General features: G+C 45.1%; 2 protein-coding genes across 3 annotated transcripts; one reads left to right on the top strand and one right to left on the bottom strand.

Moving 5' to 3' along the window:
- The first annotated feature begins 2,582 nt into the window (after positions 1-2,582).
- Positions 2,583-10,823, top strand: LOC135368166 (uncharacterized). The gene is made up of 6 exons (XM_064601285.1): positions 2,583-2,873; positions 3,160-3,282; positions 3,965-4,095; positions 4,195-4,229; positions 7,917-8,053; positions 8,600-10,823. The coding sequence occupies exons 2-6, from the start codon at positions 3,160-3,162 to the stop codon at positions 8,690-8,692; spliced, it is 519 nt and encodes a 172-aa protein (XP_064457355.1). The 5' UTR covers positions 2,583-2,873; the 3' UTR covers positions 8,693-10,823.
- On the bottom strand, positions 10,815-17,929 carry LOC135368167 (peroxynitrite isomerase THAP4-like). Of its 2 annotated transcripts, none has more exons than XM_064601287.1 (7): positions 17,635-17,929; positions 17,111-17,266; positions 15,900-15,956; positions 15,703-15,781; positions 15,579-15,637; positions 13,454-13,534; positions 10,815-11,488 (listed from the first exon to the last, which is right to left on the bottom strand). In XM_064601287.1, the coding sequence occupies exons 1-5, from the start codon at positions 17,788-17,790 to the stop codon at positions 15,633-15,635; spliced, it is 453 nt and encodes a 150-aa protein (XP_064457357.1). In that variant the 5' UTR covers positions 17,791-17,929; the 3' UTR covers positions 10,815-11,488; positions 13,454-13,534; positions 15,579-15,632. The 2 variants fall into 2 exon arrangements, with proteins under 2 accessions (XP_064457357.1, XP_064457356.1); XM_064601286.1 differs by having other exon boundaries at positions 15,707-15,781.
- Positions 17,930-19,013: the final 1,084 nt, after the last annotated feature.

The following is a 19,013-nucleotide window of genomic DNA, read 5'->3' as shown; positions in this document are numbered from 1 at the left end:
TGATCGGATTTTGACACCAATTGGGAATGCCGAACATTCCTGATCTGTTGTTATCAGGTCAAAGAGATAAGTGATCTTAGGTTGTTGTTTTTTTATTGCTTCGAATTGCTGCCCCAAATTTGCTTGAATGTAAATGCTGAAAACCACAAAGTATAATTAGGGCCTGACTTTTTAGGGTTAAACCCGTATCCGCCCGATATTTACCCCCCGAACGAAATCTGTAAAATTCGGGTTTAACCCGAATCTACCCGAAAACATCCAGGTGGCACACTCATAAGCGTGCATTAAAATAAAGTTTGATAACATTGCATGTTATCATGCAGTTCCATGTTAAAAAAAAAAAAAAAATCACCCGAATACACTTGAATTCCTGACGACAGAATATGCCGTAACGGGATTTAACCCGAATACACCCGAATTTTCTAATGGAAAATATCACCCGATATTTACCCCCCGAATTTGGCCAAAAATAAAACCCGAAAAAGTCAGGCCCTAAGTATAATGTAGGGTATAATTAGGGCCTGACTTTTTAGGGTTAAACCCGTATCCGCCCGATATTTACCCCCCCCCCCCCCCCCCCGAACGAAATCTGTCAAATTCGGGTTTAACCCGAATCTACCCGAAAACATCAGGGTCGCGTGGCACACTCATAAGTGTGCATTGAAATAAAGTTTGATAACATTGCTAAACATATTAGTTCCATGTTAAGACAAATTTTTATTAAACAAAAAAAAAATCACCGGAATACACCCGAATTTCTGACGACAGAATATGCCGTAACGGGATTTAACCCGAATACACCCGAATTTTCAAATTAAAAATATCACCCGATATTTACCCCCCAAATTTGGCCAAAAATAAAACCCGAAAAAGTCGGGCCCTAGGTATAATGTAACGTATAATGAAGGGACACTGCGAGTGTAAATGCGGCAGCGATGAACCGGTAAACACAGTGCGGCACCGGCGATATTCCTCAATCGGCACAAATTTACGTCTGCCACCGATTTTGCCGCAGTTGCAGAGATAAATCCCAATTTCGAAAGGAGGGAACACTAAGAGAAGCCTTATTGTTTTCAACACCAGTTATTTTCTGCTACGATGAAACTGGTGTGCAAACATTATGCACAGCAGATGACGTGTGTACGGAAGCTTTACCTCGATGCTTTCGATACAACGTAGTAAAATAAATGACATGCAGATTGGAGAAGTGAAGACGTTCACATTTACTGTAAACAGGACGCAGGTATCTAATGGGTGGAATTTGCAGAACAGATCATACTTCGCTGTCGCACAAAATGACTTGTATTCAGCATTGCCTGTGGCGATGCTTGTACAGCCGGGTAGGGAAGCGATAAAACCTCGTACTTCCCTTGACGACGCAGTATCGGGTGTACCCGAAACGTACTGGTCATTGCAAAAGTCGAAAAACAAAAATCAAAAGCAGCTGCGTACGTCAGAAAGGCGAGAGTTTCGCCCTCAGTACGGTTTCGCACCTCCTCGACGCTTGCTTTTTATTTATTTATTTATTTTACCCCAAGGGCCCTTACGGGCATTGCATGGGGGCGGGGAAAAAAAAAAACTTTTGGGGGAGCCTGCGTTGCCAACGTCCCGAAAAATTCTCAGATGTACCATTTTTTGAAGGAACAGTATCAACGGCAACAGTGAGTATTATTAGAGGCCTGCGCGTGTATGTTATTCTCAACCAGCACCGCACCCGCAGACGGTCTCCCAATCTGCACCCACACGAGTTACTGCAGCGCAAAGAAGAAAAAACACGAAAGCATTTGTGAAAGTTTACTTGCACTTTACATTTGGTACCTCAAATGCATGATACATAATTGTTGGAAGAATGGTCATCAAATTATCAAAAAAGGCACTGGTAATCCGGTCTTGCGCGTTTATTTCGCGAAAAGCCTGAACGCAGGTGCGGGTACCCGCAGCGGCAACCATAGGGACGACCCTCGTTTTTCTTTCTTTCTTTTGGGGGGGAGGGGGCGGTTTCTTTGTCGGAGCGCGTAGCGGAGGATGGGAGAGGGGGAAATCCAATGGGGGCGATCGCCATGTTTGACCCACGACCTACTAGATTATAACCATGTCACAATCAGCAAACCCTATGAGGTGCCTGTCCGCACGATCCGCCAGGGGCGCTACTGACGCGCCCTGGCAGACTGGCGCACGATTGGACGATGGAAATTTGAATTCTGAACTCGCAGAAGCGTATGTACGACAACCGTAGCAGACGACAGCGATAGCTCCTATGAAAACGCGTAGAATGATGATAATAATCAACCTCAGAATTAAACATCTGTGGAAGTCGACAGCTTGTACAGAAATACTAAGGTAAGCTGAAGTACAAAGTATTGTAGAAGTTGAGGAAGCAATAACAAGGACGATCAGAAGCGCCACCGCTGCCTTCCAAAAATGCGGCGCATGGGAGGGGTGCGCCTGACGTGGTCGTTATAATCTAGTAGGTCGTGGTTTGACCAAAGAAAATAATGCTTGGCAACAAGCGTAAATATGAATAATTGCTGTATACCTCGTTTGTTCTAATGTTCTTTTTAGGGGTTTAAAAGTTACATCGAAAGTGGTCCACGCGCAGCCACAGCCAAGCGCCAAGCCGCTGGAATCCAGAGAAAGCCAAAGCTGATTTCCATTCCAGCTAATGTGGGTGCTGGTCGTGCTGGTAGATTGATTGACAGGCATTGAATATGAGTAGCTAATGCACATGCATGCTGGTGCTAGGTGGTGTTTCAAGGAATTCTTCCATTCTGACGATATGCGTTGTGCAAAGTAGCTACACAAGCACCCGACATGTTTCTGAGACAAGAACTTGTATTACATTGTTTCCCAAGTAAACAACACGCTTTGGAAAGGTGAGCGATCAGTAACACACGGAATATTCCGACGTACACTATTAAGGTGTCCAGTGAGTAATATAATACGCTGTTTTTCTGTGGTTCAAATGGTGTTAATGAAATGCATATAAAAAGTCATTTTTAGACTCGGTATATGGTCTTCTCTCACTTCCATGCATTATTTCACTTTTAAACACACTCACCAACTTTTAAAAGCCACCAGTACCACTGCTATAGTACAGCCTATAATACCAAAGCCATGACACTCTATTTGCTCCCATTGAGGTTATCGTGAACGTTCCAGATGAGCACTGCGGAGATGGAACAACAAGCTCCAGCGCTGACTGCGCCGAATAAGGCAGCTCCAGAAGACTCCATTAACCCCGAGGAGCTTGAACTGTTGACTCCCCCATCCAGTTCCATTCAGGTGTGAAATAGAGAATGTCTACACTTATTACAGGGCAACTGCACAGACACTCGGTGATGAACATACTTCATACCACCAAAGCATACTGAGCATATGTACCGTGCAAGTGCGGCGATTGTCTTCCAGAACTGTTGCGATCCTCCAAGGGGATAAGAATCCAGATATTATAGACAGAGACAGAAAATCTTGGCTCGCATTTTGTTGTTACACGAGTAAAAATGCAACGGGTAGGAACACTTTATTATAAATAACATGCAGGTATTCCTACCCATTTTACCTTCCCTCAGTGTAATCACAGTTAATATAGGACTTCGGCGTTGCTTTTTACTCTGTATTGTAATGTTACACGAGTATCAAAGAGAGCATAACTTGTGTTTTGAGCGGGTTACGTTACGAAAGCTGCCTGGAAGAGGAGCAAGTTCCTCAGTATGTTACTGGAGCGTGAGAATAACAAATTACTGTGAGGCATTATACTGTTCACTGAAATGGATCCTTTGCAGCAACTTCAACTCCCCAGCATAAATGTTCTCAATGTTTTATTTTACACACATAACACATTTACACAAAAAATGTTTTATTTTGAGGTTTATGGCATGCCCTCATCGTATTGTATACTGGTTTTGTGGATCGACATTGTATATGTACGTAAGCATGCTGTGTACACGTGTCACACTTATTCTAGGTTACAGTACCAGAAACTGTACCGGAAGCTTCACAGAAGCCTCTTCGTCCTAAAAGGACGAGCAAACGAAAGAGTCACAAAAAGAAACGAAGTGGCAGCGAGGTGCAGTCGGTCACCACAAATTCACCAAGGTACAGCAGCTGTCTGTGATTGAAGCATACTTTGTGAACCAGCCGTGTAATGGGACCTGAAGTTGACGTGTGACTGACATGTTGTATCCGTGTTTTCAGCTCATCGACGGTGAACGATGAAACAGTGATATCAGGTCAGTCTAGCACTTCAGTATATGTCCAGTTTGTTTTCGCTTTGTGCGTTTCAAAGATGTGGGCGGATGTGTAACTTCAATTTATTTTAATTTAAGGGATACTGCTGACAACACCAAGATGTCATTTGCAGGAGTGTGAAAATAAAAGAAAATGTACAGGTCATGAGCATATTGTACAGCAAAAGTAAATCCACCGTCTCGGAATTAGAACAAAATTAGCAAGACTTAAATGGCAATTAAACGATAATTGAACGAACAACTGAACACGCATTTAAACAGGAGTAGGCATCAACAGCAAAACGACACTTTGCTACCAGAAAGATACCGAAACACCATCAAAAATAAAATACAGTGTGAAGTGACAAACTTAGAGTGAAGAACCGAAAATCTCTATCGAATTTTACTGCAGTTAACATATAAACGAACAACGTATACATAAACAATGTTCCTTCCTTCCCGGAAAAGGAAACAGAAATGAAAATGGCAGCTGCTACTGGATTTAAGTAATGGCTCCTGCTGCCAGGCAACAACACTGTACTTACTGTTTCTTTATCCTCCTCGTAATACATCCCCTGAAGAAGCACAGAAAATGCAAAGTGGGATTAAGATCTCTACTGCTATAGAGTGCAATCCCGTTAATTCAAAATCTTTTAATTCGCACCGACGTTCCGGTCACATCAAAGTCCTGTATTTCAATGGGGAGAAACGCCCGGTAATTCGAGCACACGAAACGTAAGCAACAGTTCACTTGAACAAGATTGCCCCCGACCGGCCGCCTGACAGCCAACGTACTGCTGGCACGTGAAAGACGTTTTTACTTTATTTTATTTACATATACACTGCAGTCTCAATAGAGACTATTGCGGGAGTGCCTGAGAGAACTGGTTAGAAGGTAGCTCGCGAGCAGAACCTTCAAGAGCATTCCAATCGTCAACACATCTTGGAAAAAAAGCTAAACTTAAAGCAATCAACTCTGTAGGAAAATGGAAGGATATTCAACACATGCACACTTCTTAAGAGAGGAAGGACCAGCAAAGGTGAGATAATGATCAGCCGGTATTCTTATGTTCTGATTTACAATAGCGTGAAATGCCCTCATACGAATCGCACGGAATCTAGTCTCGATAGACTTAGAGAAAGCCCAGGAAGCGCAGCACTGGGTGAGAACATGGGATGATACCTAGATAAAATAAAGGGCATGTCCTTCTTCTGAACAGATTCCAGTTTAACAATGTCAGATCTACGATAGGGTTCCCGCACTTTTTCACATGCGTATTCTAGAACGAGACGAATAATTGTCTTATATGCAAGCAGTTTAGTTTCTGTGTTTGCGCACTTCAGTGATCTTCTCGGATATCCAAGTTTCTTCATCGCCTTAGAACAAACAACATCTATGTGATCGGACCAAGAAAGCTTAGCATTCAAGGTAACCCCTAAATATTTGTAGTAGTTTACTCTGCTTATCAATACCCCGTCGATTTTGTACTCGTATAACAATGGCGACCTGCGACAAGTGAAACTCATTGTTGCGCATTTATTGAACTTAATGGACAAGCCCCATTGATCGCACCACCTTAAAAATTTTATGAAGAGATTCTTGGAGCAGGATCTGATTGCTGCAAGAATTAACGTTGTATAAACGACACAGTCATCAGCGTGTAATCTCATCTTTGCTGGTACCCCCTTTACAATATCGTTGGCGAATAAAGAGAAAAGCAGTACTTAGTACTTTTAAGAGCATTCCCTATGTAGGCAATACTTGTGTCAAAGAAAGAGTGGCAACAAGCAAGTCAGTGGTGAGCACAAACATAACTGGTGCAGAACAATCACACTTACATGTGATCCTCAAAGCAAGTACCTAAGGCTTGCTGTTTTAACGGGATGAAGACCCTTCCTGCTGACTACACGGCTAACAAAAAAAGGGCGTGGATGATGGCCAATATTTTCTCATATCAAGTTGGCTGGATTAGCATTCAAGGCTTAAGTTCAACATCACAAACAATGTTGATAGAGTTGTGGCTGAAGGAACGAACGAAAGTCTGTGTCGCAGATTATTGCTTGACCCGAAGCATTTTGATAAAGGAATCAACGAGACTGGCACGGCATGTGGCAAGGCCCAGCAAGCCGTGATGTATCTCCCATACAGATACAGTAAAACTTCAGAAGTCGGACACCTTCCTACCTCGGACAACTCCCAATGTCGGACAAGATTTTATTGTACCAGCAGGCTCCCATTGAAACTACATGGGGACGAAAATCTCTATGTGGGACACCTCCATGTCCTGGAAGTAAGATAGGGTCTTCCCTGCTGAGTCGGACAGAACCCTGGCCAAATTATCTCAATCTCGGCCCATCTTTGCACCGAAAAGACCCAAAATGAGCCAGTGCCCTTGACTTTCACCGTTTTTTTTCCTATACTGGTTTCAGCAAGACATTTAAAAGTGGGCTGATGCTTCAGAGACAAGTCCTTGAGGTTAATTCCAAGTGGGTTTAAACTCTCAAGCAAGCAGCACGCTGCTGAAAAAGCTCCAAAGGCAATGCCATTGAGTGGAATTTGCACGGAATTGAATCTACCAAAATCGGCAATAATTACCAGTTAAGAAGAGTGGGTAGAGAGGCACCAGGTACCTATAATGACCATGAATTGATTATGGGAAACATTTCTGGCAACACAGCTGTGTTCTTTTCGAATTTTTGTTTCCCTGGTATTCTGTCGCTCGGACACCTCCCTAAGTAGGACACATCTTGGCTGCACCGCAGGTGTCCAAGATAGGGAGGTTTCACTGTGCTGTGTGGTGCAAGCCGTCACTCAGAGAGAGTCCCTTTGTTCCTGAAATCCACTTTATTCGAACAAATTCTCGGTCCCCTTTGAGTTTGAATTAACAGGGTCGCACTGTATACTAGAGCATTGCATGGACTGCATTCTTAGGCCCTGGACCGGCCCTCCTTTGATTTACCTGCCCAACCCGAGAAATTTATAGGCTACCCGGCCTGGCCCAGTGTATCAGGCTGTAAAATTTGACCGTGGCTAACTAACAGAGGGGGTAACACAGGCTTGAGCCCGATCTAGGCCCTGCAATGTACGGGTCCAGCCCGAGCCCATAATGGTCAAACCCGATCCCAGCCCAGGCCCACAAAAAGACTGCTTTGCCCAACCTATACTCTGGCTCTGGGTTTTTGGGTAAGCCCGAGCCCATGCAGTGCTGTACTGTATATATGGGGCCTGACTTTTTCGGGTTAAACCCGTATCCGCCCGATATCTACCCCCCTGAACGAAATCTGTAAAATTCGGGTTTAACCCGAATCTACCCGAAAACATCCGGATCACGTGGCACGCTCATAAGCGTGCATTAAAATAAAGTTTGATAACATTGCTAAACATTAGTTCCATGTTAAGACAAATTTTTATTAAACAAAAAAAAAATCACCCGTATACACCCGAATTCCTGACGACAGAATGTGCCGTAGCGGGATTTAACCCGAATTTTCGAATGAAAAATATCACCCGATATTTACCCCCCCCCCGAATTTGGCCAAAAATAAAACCTGAAAAAGTCAGGCCCTATATAATACTACGAAAAACTGCACCAACTGTACTGTACTGGAAAACAGTTTTGGCAAGTGACCTCCTTTGTGCCGTGACCCGACTCCTCTATAAACAGTAGAGTGCTTTGCCTTTTTCCACAGATGTATGTTCATCACCTGTAGAATCAACAATTCAGGAAGCGTCTCGCTCCGATGACGTAGAAGTTCCAACTGTTCTCGTGGACCCTGGAATACCCGCAACAAGTGCAGCTTCACTCGATGAACAGATTCTTGAAGTTGTGAGTTGAATCTCTGCCTTAAAGGGACCATGAAACGATTCTCGCGAATTTCCGAGTACCCTTCCGGAGACAGTTCTCACGATCCCTCACTGTCATAAACACAGACTTTTAACCATATTTAGTGCACGCAAAAATAACGGGGTGTGACTGCTGGATACATCCTTTACATGCTTACATCATCAACATTCAGTCTTCTCAGCAAAAAATTGTGTGCGGTCGTGAGCTCACACCCCGCGGGACCACGTGGGTGCATGGTTGCAAGCTGGCGTGCAAACTTTGCAAGTTGCTGGCAAAAGACCGCCCGCCAATCTGCAACATCCCCAGTGTTTGGCGTCACGGCCAGTTCACAGCAGGCAGGTCGTAGCAGCCGCCATTCACGTCAAATTCAGACATCCCGCCTTCTTGCAATTGCCTTTTCCTTCACATCAATCAGCCTAACAGTCCTAGTAGTGAGACCAGTTGACCTGCATGCATGCATGCAGCATGTGGATACAAGCATACCACATCGTTTTATCGCCTCTTAACATTGTTGCAATTCATGCGCAGCTACGTGACATCGTTCGCAAATGCAGCGTCCAAGATGCAGGGAAGAGGCCATCAGCGGCAGAAGTCTACTCCACTTTGGAAAAGTACCTCTGATAGCAGAAATAGAAGGACCCTGGCGTAGATTTTTAATTAAGCGATGTTTGTGTGTATTATAGACATGTAGTGTAAATATACTATACAGCATGTGTTCTCAAATGGCATGTTCATGGTGGGAAAATTGTGCCATACTTCCAATTAAAGCATACTTGACAATTACCGTATTTTCACGCGTATTAGCCGCACCGCAGATAAGCCGCAGGGCTCGTTTTTATATACATTTTGAAAATGTTTTTGCAGATAAGCCGCACTCGCAGATAAGCCGCGGGCAATACGAGACGACTGATTTGTGCGACAAAGGAGACCATAGAGAAGGCCATAAGCCCTGTGGTCCATACTCCGGGATCGGCACAGTGTACAACAGAGGAGGTCAGTTCTGGAGTTCTACCAAGATCGGATTGTGCCCTTGTCGGGTGTTTTCGTGGACTGATGGGTCAATGATCTACCAGAAGACGTGAATCACTGTCACCACTTTCCTTAAAGCTGCTTGGGGGAATGCACCAGGAAGATCAATCTACTCGAATGTGGACCCGTCCCTGTTACGCACTGTTCGTGCATCGGCAGGGCTGCATCGTGCTGTTCCAGAGACACTGTCGGCCCTTTCGTTAAAATCGGCGTATGGGGAAAATACCAGGAAAAAATAGTCATCAGATAAGCCGCACCGGTGGATAAGCCGCAGGGCGCCCGTGAGAAAAAAAAATCGCGCATAAGCCGCGGCTAATACGCGTGAAAATACGGTAGTCATAAAACTTGAGATTTGGTATAGAACAAGCTTATCTAGCAAACTCTGTCGTGCAGCAATAAATGCTGTAAACAAGGTAGTCCGGCAGCCCTTGGAGTAGTTTTATACCTGTCCTGCAACAAGTGTTCAGATGTTCATGAACTCCTTCATGAACATGTTTACTCATACGCAGTGTGGTGATGTTCACGTACCTTGATCTTAGCACAAGGGACTTGTGCTCATTGATGATCCTCCCGTGTACGACCACATACGAGTACGAGTGAGCGTGCAAGCAGGAACCAATGCATTTCGGTACCAGACTTCATTTGTAAATTAACACAGTTTAGAGGCACAGAACAGTAACGGAGCACAGATAAACGGGTACTACCGGATTTAACCCTAAAGCACAAGGCCCTAAACATACCGTATTTACTCGCGTAATTTTCGCACCCCCACTTTTTCACTTAAAAAGTTGTGAAAATAAAAACTCGCTTAATTTGCGCACTCCTACTTTCGTGCGCAGCAGAGGTCGTTCCCCCCCTGACGCTCTCGCGTCACGGAGCGCATGCTGCTCCTTCTTTTGAAAAAGGAGGGTTATCCTCACCACGAATTCCCTACATCATGTTGCGTAATACAAGCAATGACTCTTGCTTGGTGGAGGAGATAAGATCAAAGGGATTACCCGGTATGGAATCTTATCTCTGTTTTGACCTTTTATCCCCTCACTACAATAAAGCTGTGTGACATCGCGCTGGCTTAGGAAAGAACGATCAGAACACGTGGAGGGAACATATCAGGAAAACTTCTGGCGGCAACATACGCGTCAGCATTCCGCAAGCTGGCTTCACCTAACGCACGCGTGCTTTAGGAGAAGCTCGCTTTAGAAAAAGCGTGGAAAGCACGTGCTGGGCCTTTTTGAATCAACTCGCAAATTTTTACAGCATTGGCCAAAAACGAAGAGAGAAAATCCTTACGACCGACTCCTTTCACTGACAGTTATAGAAAATGAACAGTCACTGTCTATTTTCTTGCCTAAATTTTTATTTTGGTGTAATTTTTTTAATACGAATTTCGGACTATACGAAGGTCTTCCGCTACCCCGTGAGATTTTTATCACCGAGATTGTATTGTATTATTCACCTAAAGGAACATCTTTTAAGATTTTGCACATTTTTCAAGTCGGCTCGTTAATGCCTCGCGTAATTTGCGCACCCCCAACCTTCGCGTCATTTTTCGGTAAAAAAGGTGCGCAAATTATGCGAGTAAATACGGTAATCCCTAAAGGAAGTGATAACAACGAGGACACAGAAATGGTTGTGCTTCATTATACCCATGTGCAGGATGCAGTAAGTTGCATTACTTGTATTCGTTGTGTAGCCCACAATAAATAAACCCAACCACAATTTCTGATAATTTATTTTTCTGCAAACATCATTAGCTTCCTTGAGGCAAAGCAAATTCCTTCCACCCTGTGCCCGAAGGTTCTGAATGACGTGTATCACAGCTTCTCACCCAAAATGTTGGAGGAACCAGTGGTTCCACATCAGAATTGTAGCAGCAGACCTCTGTTTCTCGTCACCCACTCAGCCACTTGCTGCCTCGGTCTCGAGGGTTCAGTCAAAGCTCATCGTGGAATGTTGCTTTGAGGTCCTGTTTCATCTTCTCTTCTTGACCCTCCAGTACTCTCCAGTCACCATGCTCCAGATATTTCATATATTACTTCAAGAAGCAGCTCAATGGCTGCACGTACACAGTAAGCAGACATTAAAGGAGCAGTGAAAGACGTAAAAAAAATGCTCTCATTGGTCATGTTAGCGTGCAACCACAGCGTTGTGTTTTCCCACCACACAGTGCAGCGCATAGGTGTGCGATTTCCCCTCCTTCTGTGGTTGCCACATGAAAAGTCACAATGTGACGTCAGCCATGATAGGTCGGCAACACGGCCCGTCTGGACGTCGGTGCGTTGTGCTCTTTCCTCAGCAGCTTCAAATTCCACGCAGTGTCACTGCAGCCTCTTCGACTGTACACTCCAGTAATGTGAGTCCCTCGACGAACACACTACTTTAGACAGGCTGTATCTCGGTTGAAACAAACAAGACAATGAGAGATGCATCACACTCAACAGTTTGCAAACATCCTCATGCGAGCCACGAGAGGTTCTCCTTACTTGGAGACACATTTGAAAGTAATAAGAGTACATGTCATCTGAGAATATGATAGGTTTTTTAAAACATTCAAATCCTTATTTCATGTCTGTGTTACGTGTGACACTGGCCATAAGTAAGCATCATGTCTGTGTTATATCTCCTCCTGTCCCCGAGGCCATCTTGCCGCAAGCAGCATCTTTGAAACTGTGCTGTAACAATACCTTGTTGAGCCGAAACATATTATGTAGATGCTTTTTATACACTGCTAGACTGGACGAGAGCTCTCTTCAATTAGTTAAACCTTTCCACGATCCTCCAGAAGGACAATATGAGGCTATTGACTGATTTTGAGGGTAGACTGTACTTGCCCACAAGTTCTATATATGGATGGCACAGGTTGCGAAACACAGTCGTCTGAAATCGCCGATCAGTGGGTCCACAGTCCCCGCTTTTTTGGTTGCCCTCCGAAACGTCGTGCCCCGCGTTTTTTTCCCGCAATTCCCCGAAATATTGCAGAATCCTTCGTGTGACATGGAATACATTATTTTTGGGGGGGTGATGATATTAGAGTTCTTGAATTCGAATCAAATATCAATCACTCCAAGTATCTCATTTGCGAATCGAGTACCCAATATTCGGATTACCGAATATCCAACTATTCGCAGAATATGATCCACACCCCTCGAAGGGGAGCTTCACCTTATGCTTCAGTGCGTAAGATGAAGCCTGCTTTACAAAATTTCCCATGCTGCAGGACCAACACAGACGGATTGTAGTTTCGCTTAAGAGAACGTTAGCCCAACTTTATTGCGCATACTCCGTCTGAGGAAGGGGGCAGCATCCCTCCCGTGTTGCAGTTTAGCGGTGGCAGTGGGGGATTTTGATTTGATGTTTGGGAGCTTTGCCTTTAAAGACTTCATAATGCCTACAGCCCAGAAACAAAAAGAGTCTCCTAATGATGTAACTTCCACAAAGCATGTATTGTAAGCTCCTCCCTATAAAGTTCCTATAAACTCCGTAGACGCCGGAAGATCTTTCAGCAAGTATAAAATGATTGCAGACGACAGACGGCATTCTTTGTCAGGGGAGCACACAAGACATGTATGTAATGCTGAGCCACAACAGTGCTTCGAATCTGTATGTTTAAAATTTTTTTTTTTTCTTACCACTTTATCAAAAAGTTTCCCATTTAAAGCACCGTTGACTGCTTGCATTGGAAGATCACGGAATTTACAGGTCGGTGCCGCGGAATTTTGAATTTGCTGCAGCAGAAAACCAGGGCACGGTTTCGAGATTTGGGAATCCAAGTCCCAGTGAATAAAAACGGTGAAACAAATCAATCTTCTGAATCCAGCCGAAATTTGGTGCCTCTGGTGTCCGTCGGCATTAATTTCCTTCAGCTGTGTTTTTTCGTTTCTTTGTTTACGTTGCACTGGACTGTTAAGAGTTCAGGCTGGAATTCTTACGTTACAAGTTTAAAAGTTACACAATTTGCTTGTGATTGTTACTAGTTAGTTTTGTGGAAGAATTCGGACTCGAAAGTCTACGTACTCCCGTAGTCGATGAACAGCACGTTAAATTACATCTAAGAAGTACACATGGGTATGTTTTTTCCTGAAAGAACTATTATTCGATTAGTTTTTCGTTAAACAAATATGTCAAATTCTGCTCGAAAACACTTTTCAGTAGAAGTATTTTCTTCCCCTGGCTTTTCACGCTGTTTTTTTAAAGAAAGGATTAGAAAGATTCGAGATTCGTGGATTCCCAGAAACTTCCTTTCGATTCGGGTTCAGATTCGGAAAATTCTTGATTCGTGCCATCTCTACTTAAAACAACGTTACTAAAGTTGGCGTAGTCCAATAATGCACAGATGCCACACGAGAATCTTACCGGAAAAACAGCTAAAGCCTTTCTTCACAAGCAGTTGTTCAGATCCCATGAGTGCGTGTGCAGATAGTTCAGGAGAGTCACCTGTGCAAAGACGTGTTATGGGAACAAACATTTGTTACAGGACGTCTTAATGCACGTCAATGACACAAGCCGATGTTTATCAGCACGACTCAGCGTATTAAAACTGTCTGATGATACACCGTGGTCATCAGATGGCTCCTGTAGATACTCTAGGAGTGCTATGTGTGCTGAGAGATATACCTACACTCACACTACATTAATTTTTGGTGAATTTTCCGACAACGACATACTAATTACATTCTGAAAAATTGTACTCACAAATAAAGTTGCCCTAATTCCATAATAGGCTGCTGAGGCATCTTTGTTTGTGCCGAAACTCATGCCCCGCGAGCTAGAACAAGCCCTGCCTGGGTGTACCCAGATCGAATCGTATATGTATTTGTGCTTAGACTTCTTCAAAAGCCTCTTAACCACACAAGAGGGGCCCAGAAGTCCACCTTCATGCTAGCAGCCGAACAACCACTGCCCATCATTGATTTTACACGCGTGGCGTACCAGCTCGTGAATATGTCTCGAACAACAATTTTCCACAAAGGTTTGGCTCCCTCTTGACATTGCTGTCTTGGCAGATATAACTTGGAGGCACTTTGCAAGAAGAAGGGCCTCACCAATCAGGTACTCGCAAATACGAGGGTGGTTCCATAAGTTTCCGGCCCGAGGTAGAAAATGCGCGCGAATTTGAAAATGCAATTAAGGGCGTGTGGCGCCATCTGTTGGAGGGCAGGAGCACCACCCTCAACCCTCTCCATGCTTTTGTCGGTTGGAGAGCGGCATTTCAAACAGCCAGGGTGCACTCTTCAGTTAAAATGGAAAAAATCGAGTACCGCGCTGTGATAAAATTCTTGACAAAAGAGGGACTTTCGCATAAAGAAATTAAAGCGCGACTAGACAACGTGTACAGGGAAGCCTCTCCGTCGTACACAACGGTAAAAGACTGGGCTAAGCAGTTTCGACTGGGGCGAGAGTCCATTGAAGATGATCCACGCGATGGTCGTCCAGTGGAAGTGGTGACAAAAGAAAATTTGTCTCTTGTGGAGGAGGAAGTGCTGAGTGACAGGCGTCTGAAGGTGACGGAAATCTCAGAAAGGCTGGGGCTTTCCAAAACAACCGTTTTTCGCATCATCGGCGGGGGTCTTCACATGAAAAAGGTCAGTGCGAGATGGGTGCCACGACTTCTCTCGTCAGTTCAAAAGCAACAGCGCGTCGTCTGTGCCAAAGAGTTTTTGGAGCTCTGTCCAGAGAACGAAGAAGAAATATTGAAGTCAATTGTCACAGGGGATGAGACTATGGTGCTCTACTATGATCCCCTTTCGAAGAACGAGTCGATGGAATGGCGCAAACAAGGAGAAGCACCGCTAAGAAAAGCGAAGATCACACAATCCACAAAGAAGATCATGGCAACAATATTTGGGGATTGTCACGGGATCCTCCTCCTCGACTTCAAAGAGAGGAACACCACAGTGAATGCGACTTATTATGCTTCACTCCTGCACCGACTGCAAGACGCCATCAATGAAAAGAGGCGAGGCAGGTTGAGTCGAGGTGTCCGGTTGCTCCAGGACAATGCCCCTGTCCATGCGGCTTCTGTTGCCAAGGCTGCACTGAAGGAGTGCAGAAGAAATCGAATTTCGAATCGAAATTCAAAGAAATCCACCACCCACCCTACAGTCCAGACTTGGCACCGAGTGACTACTTCCTGTTCTCAAACTTCAAGAGGGATCTCAGAGGACGGAGATTTCAAAACGATATTGAGGTGCAAGAGGCAGTTTCCCAGCATTTTGCGGACAAAATTTCGGACTATTTTTTCGAGGGTATAAGAATGCTGGTTGAAAGGTGTCAAAAGTGCATCGAAGTTAAGGGTGACTATGTCGAAAGGTGATACACTTGTTCCGTCTCTATGACTATTAAAAGTTGGTCGGGCCGGAAACTTATGGAACCACCCTCGTACATGTTCAGGTGGACAATTTGAACATCCGCGAAAAAGTGGCCATGCCAAAAAATTCATTTGCGGTATATTGTTCGTTACTGGACCCTTGAGACGCACCTGCGGCAGGCAGGTGCTGGGTCTGCTGGTGCCAGGCTCCACGTGGTCTTTGCTTCATTCTGTGGGAGACACGTACCTAGAAAAAATTCCCCAAAACAACGCATACGGATGCGTGAAACAATACCTGCCTGGGAATCCAGCACTGTAGGGAAACCAGGTGAACTCTCTCGTGTTAGTGATGCAATTAAAGCAGCATCAGAAGGCTACGAAGAAGGCACATTAGAACAAATTGAGCAACACCGTACGAATGGCTACAAAAAATACGAAATCGTACACACTCCAAAATTTTGCGTAACAGTTAGGAAAAAGGTAGAAAGTTACTTGGTATTCTAGCCCCAGTACATCCTTGTGTGGCGCTCCTTCCGGGAGCAACGTGTCCTGCATGTGGAGGGATCACATTAAAGGAGCACTAACAGGCATACCACATGCTCTTTTTGGTAATGCATTGTCCTACGCTCCCAGCGGTGAACGTTTTCCAAAAATTATTGGCACCAAAAAGTAAATAATGTTTTTAAGCCACTGCACTCTTTCCAACTCTGTGCCCTGCCGACTACGGCCAGAAGTTACTTCGACGTCATGCTCCGTCAACCAGTCGAAATACGAGATGCTTATTCATTGGTCTATTGTATTTCGTATTGTATTCATGTTTCTCACACACAATCACAATCTGGAATGCATTACCTGAACATATAATATCTGTGCAAAATGAATCTACCTTCATTGAAGCCCTGAGCAATACTGATTTAATATCATGTTATGCTAATGTTAGCGCTATTATGTATTGTGGTTCCTCGATGAGATCCTTTGGTTTGTTAGTTCTTTTGTTTATGATTAGTGTTATGATTGGTGATTGTGGTAGTGTTGAACCCCCCTGTAACGGTCCCACTTGGGACTAACAGTATTCGAAATAAATAAATAAATTGTAATATCGGGAAGTGAGGTAAACTCTAAACATCTCTCCATTTGAAATGCACGAGATAGCCAGTTCAAACCGTACCGGAAGTATCGTTCATTTCATGTGCACGTTATATCTTAAGCGCTGTAGTGCTCCGCGCGGTCACAGCGATGTTCCCACAACCAGTTCTCCCCGCACGCCGCAGCTTCTCTCTCAGCGAGGCCCGTCATTGGCTAGAAGTCCGATATCTCCCCCCCATCTCCAGTGACTGGAAAGCAGCTTGGCTACGTGTGCGAGACGTGTGACGTAGGTGCTCTCGGAGAAGCAAGGAGAGTCGCACGTGGATTATGCCCTTTGAATGGCATTGCTTATTGGTAAATATGCGGTCTACAAGCAAAGGAACTACACGTTTGGATATTGTGAACCAGGTTCTTTCACGGGGTGTCGTAATTGGAAAATGGTCGGAGAGCTGTTTCGTGCCCCTTTAACGTTCCATTCCAGGAAGGGTGCTGTGCCCCGGTCCCTTCTCAAATACGTTAACAGAGTGGAGTGGAATATAATGGATATATTCTCATTTACACGTATGACTGTTGGATATCTACAATGTCTAAACAAAACATGCAAAAGTCGTGCTCACATGGACATTTGCACTAGGTGGTGATTTTTTCTTCTTTTGGGGCCTCCTTTTGGCTTTAGCCTTTGTGTGGGTGAACAGCGTGGGGACAGCATTTGGCTTAAGTTTCTTCCAGCCATCTGCTCGATGCTGTTCGAACTGGCTGTCCTCAAAGTGCGCCTGGAAAGGTGCAAATTACTTACATGCATACACAAACAATGCAACTGTTACCACTTAAACATTACTATCAGAAGAGCCTGCATAGTAATGTCTCAAACAAGCAGACAGGTATCTACGGGGGGCGTGAGGGTTCAAACCTGCCCCACTTAGTTGTGTGGGGCATTCCCGCTCCTAATGCATGTGAAGTTCCGGCATTCCTTTGGGCAGACGTCGTCATTCTGCAAGTCGGCTTCATCACCTTGCAAGCACTTTGGTGAAACCCACTTCCGTTTTCATAGCTAGATCCTCTCTCAAACCATATTTGTGGTTCTGTTGTTTCTATGCTGACGAGCACGCAATTACTTAGCTTGACGACAGAGACAACTCACTTCACAAAGTTGGCTTTTGACTGTTGGTTCCCAGTCTCCACCTCTCTTCGTCTTTGCTAACCACAGGCGTCGTCTGTGCGAGTCGGATGGAAAGCGAAACATACGGAAGCCTTTACGATCCGAATTAGCACAGGCCACAGCACTGCAGCACCCCATCTCCTTGGGAATCCCAGTCGAAATTAACGTTTCAGAAGCGGCTTAACACGGGCACGGGTGACCATCCAACCGTCAAAGGAACAAAATGGCGGGTACCGACCGACCCATGGAGGAAGGAAACACAGGAGCGGCCCTTCCAACTTTTTGCCATTGGGACGGGCGTGCCAGCTTCGCACTGCATTCTGGGATGCTCCTGTCTACCATGTGACCGCTCACGTGACCCGAAGAGCATGCGCAGGCCAGCTCCCAAAGCAGACGACGGGAGCCGGGGGAGCCCAGCCGTGATTGTCTTGCAGTTCAGATATCTGCATTGTGACGAACGCCGCGCGTCCAGCTTTATTTGTGTGTGTTCGGAGGTTAACTCTTGGTTTACCCTTCCACTACAAGACCGGTTAGGGTCTGCAGGACAACCACGCAGGACTAGAAACATCATTCGCGGCAGCGATGTCTGTGTGACGACGTGGCCGCGTTTTGTGTGTTTGTTGCTGAAGTGGTAAAGCATGCCAGCAACCAAATTTGTACAACGATGGAGGAAATCAATTGAATCTGCAGCTGTAGCACAGCGCCAGCTTGCAAAGGAACGATTCAGGATGACTCTCTCACAGACAGGGGTACGAAACAACCGGTCAAGTACGTGCTTACGAAGGAAACGTTATTCCCGTGACAGAGCTGCTTTCTGTTGAACGACAGCCGCAACCGCGGTAAGAACACGTTAACAAAACATTGTTTCCGCAGTGGTGCTCACATTTGAAGAGTAAGTGACTTTGGAAAAGCATAAAAGCACGAAAAGCAGCGCGAGCAACAAAGCGTTGCCAAACCGAAACTTTAGAGAGGATCACGTGGTGGACAGGAAGTAATGGCGGTTTTGACAGGAGCGACCGCCAGAGGGGTCCCACGGAAATCTGCTCGAAACGGCCGCTCCTGTGTTTCCTTCCTCCATGGACCGACCGGACGGACCGGACCAACCAGACTCCGGAACGGGGTGTCGCTAGACTGGCTAGACCACTAGACACTAGACACCGAAGGCCGAAGGCATAAAGCTATGGTGACTAGAAGGGGAGGTGGAATCAACGTCAGATCTCCGAAAGGAGAAGAGACATTCCCCTCGTTCATGCTCGGGTGAGATGGCCGCTGTGGCGCTGTTGTCGGCAGTTCGATTGTTTTCTCGTTGTTTGCTGCTGCGCGCTGCGTATTGTTGATATGGGACGTTCCTTCTAGTGATG

The sequence above is a fragment of the Ornithodoros turicata genome, chromosome 9 (assembly GCF_037126465.1).
Source record: "Ornithodoros turicata isolate Travis chromosome 9, ASM3712646v1, whole genome shotgun sequence".
NCBI classification, from domain to species: Eukaryota; Metazoa; Arthropoda; class Arachnida; order Ixodida; family Argasidae; genus Ornithodoros; species Ornithodoros turicata.
This window is presented reverse-complemented; position numbering and strand designations above follow the sequence as displayed.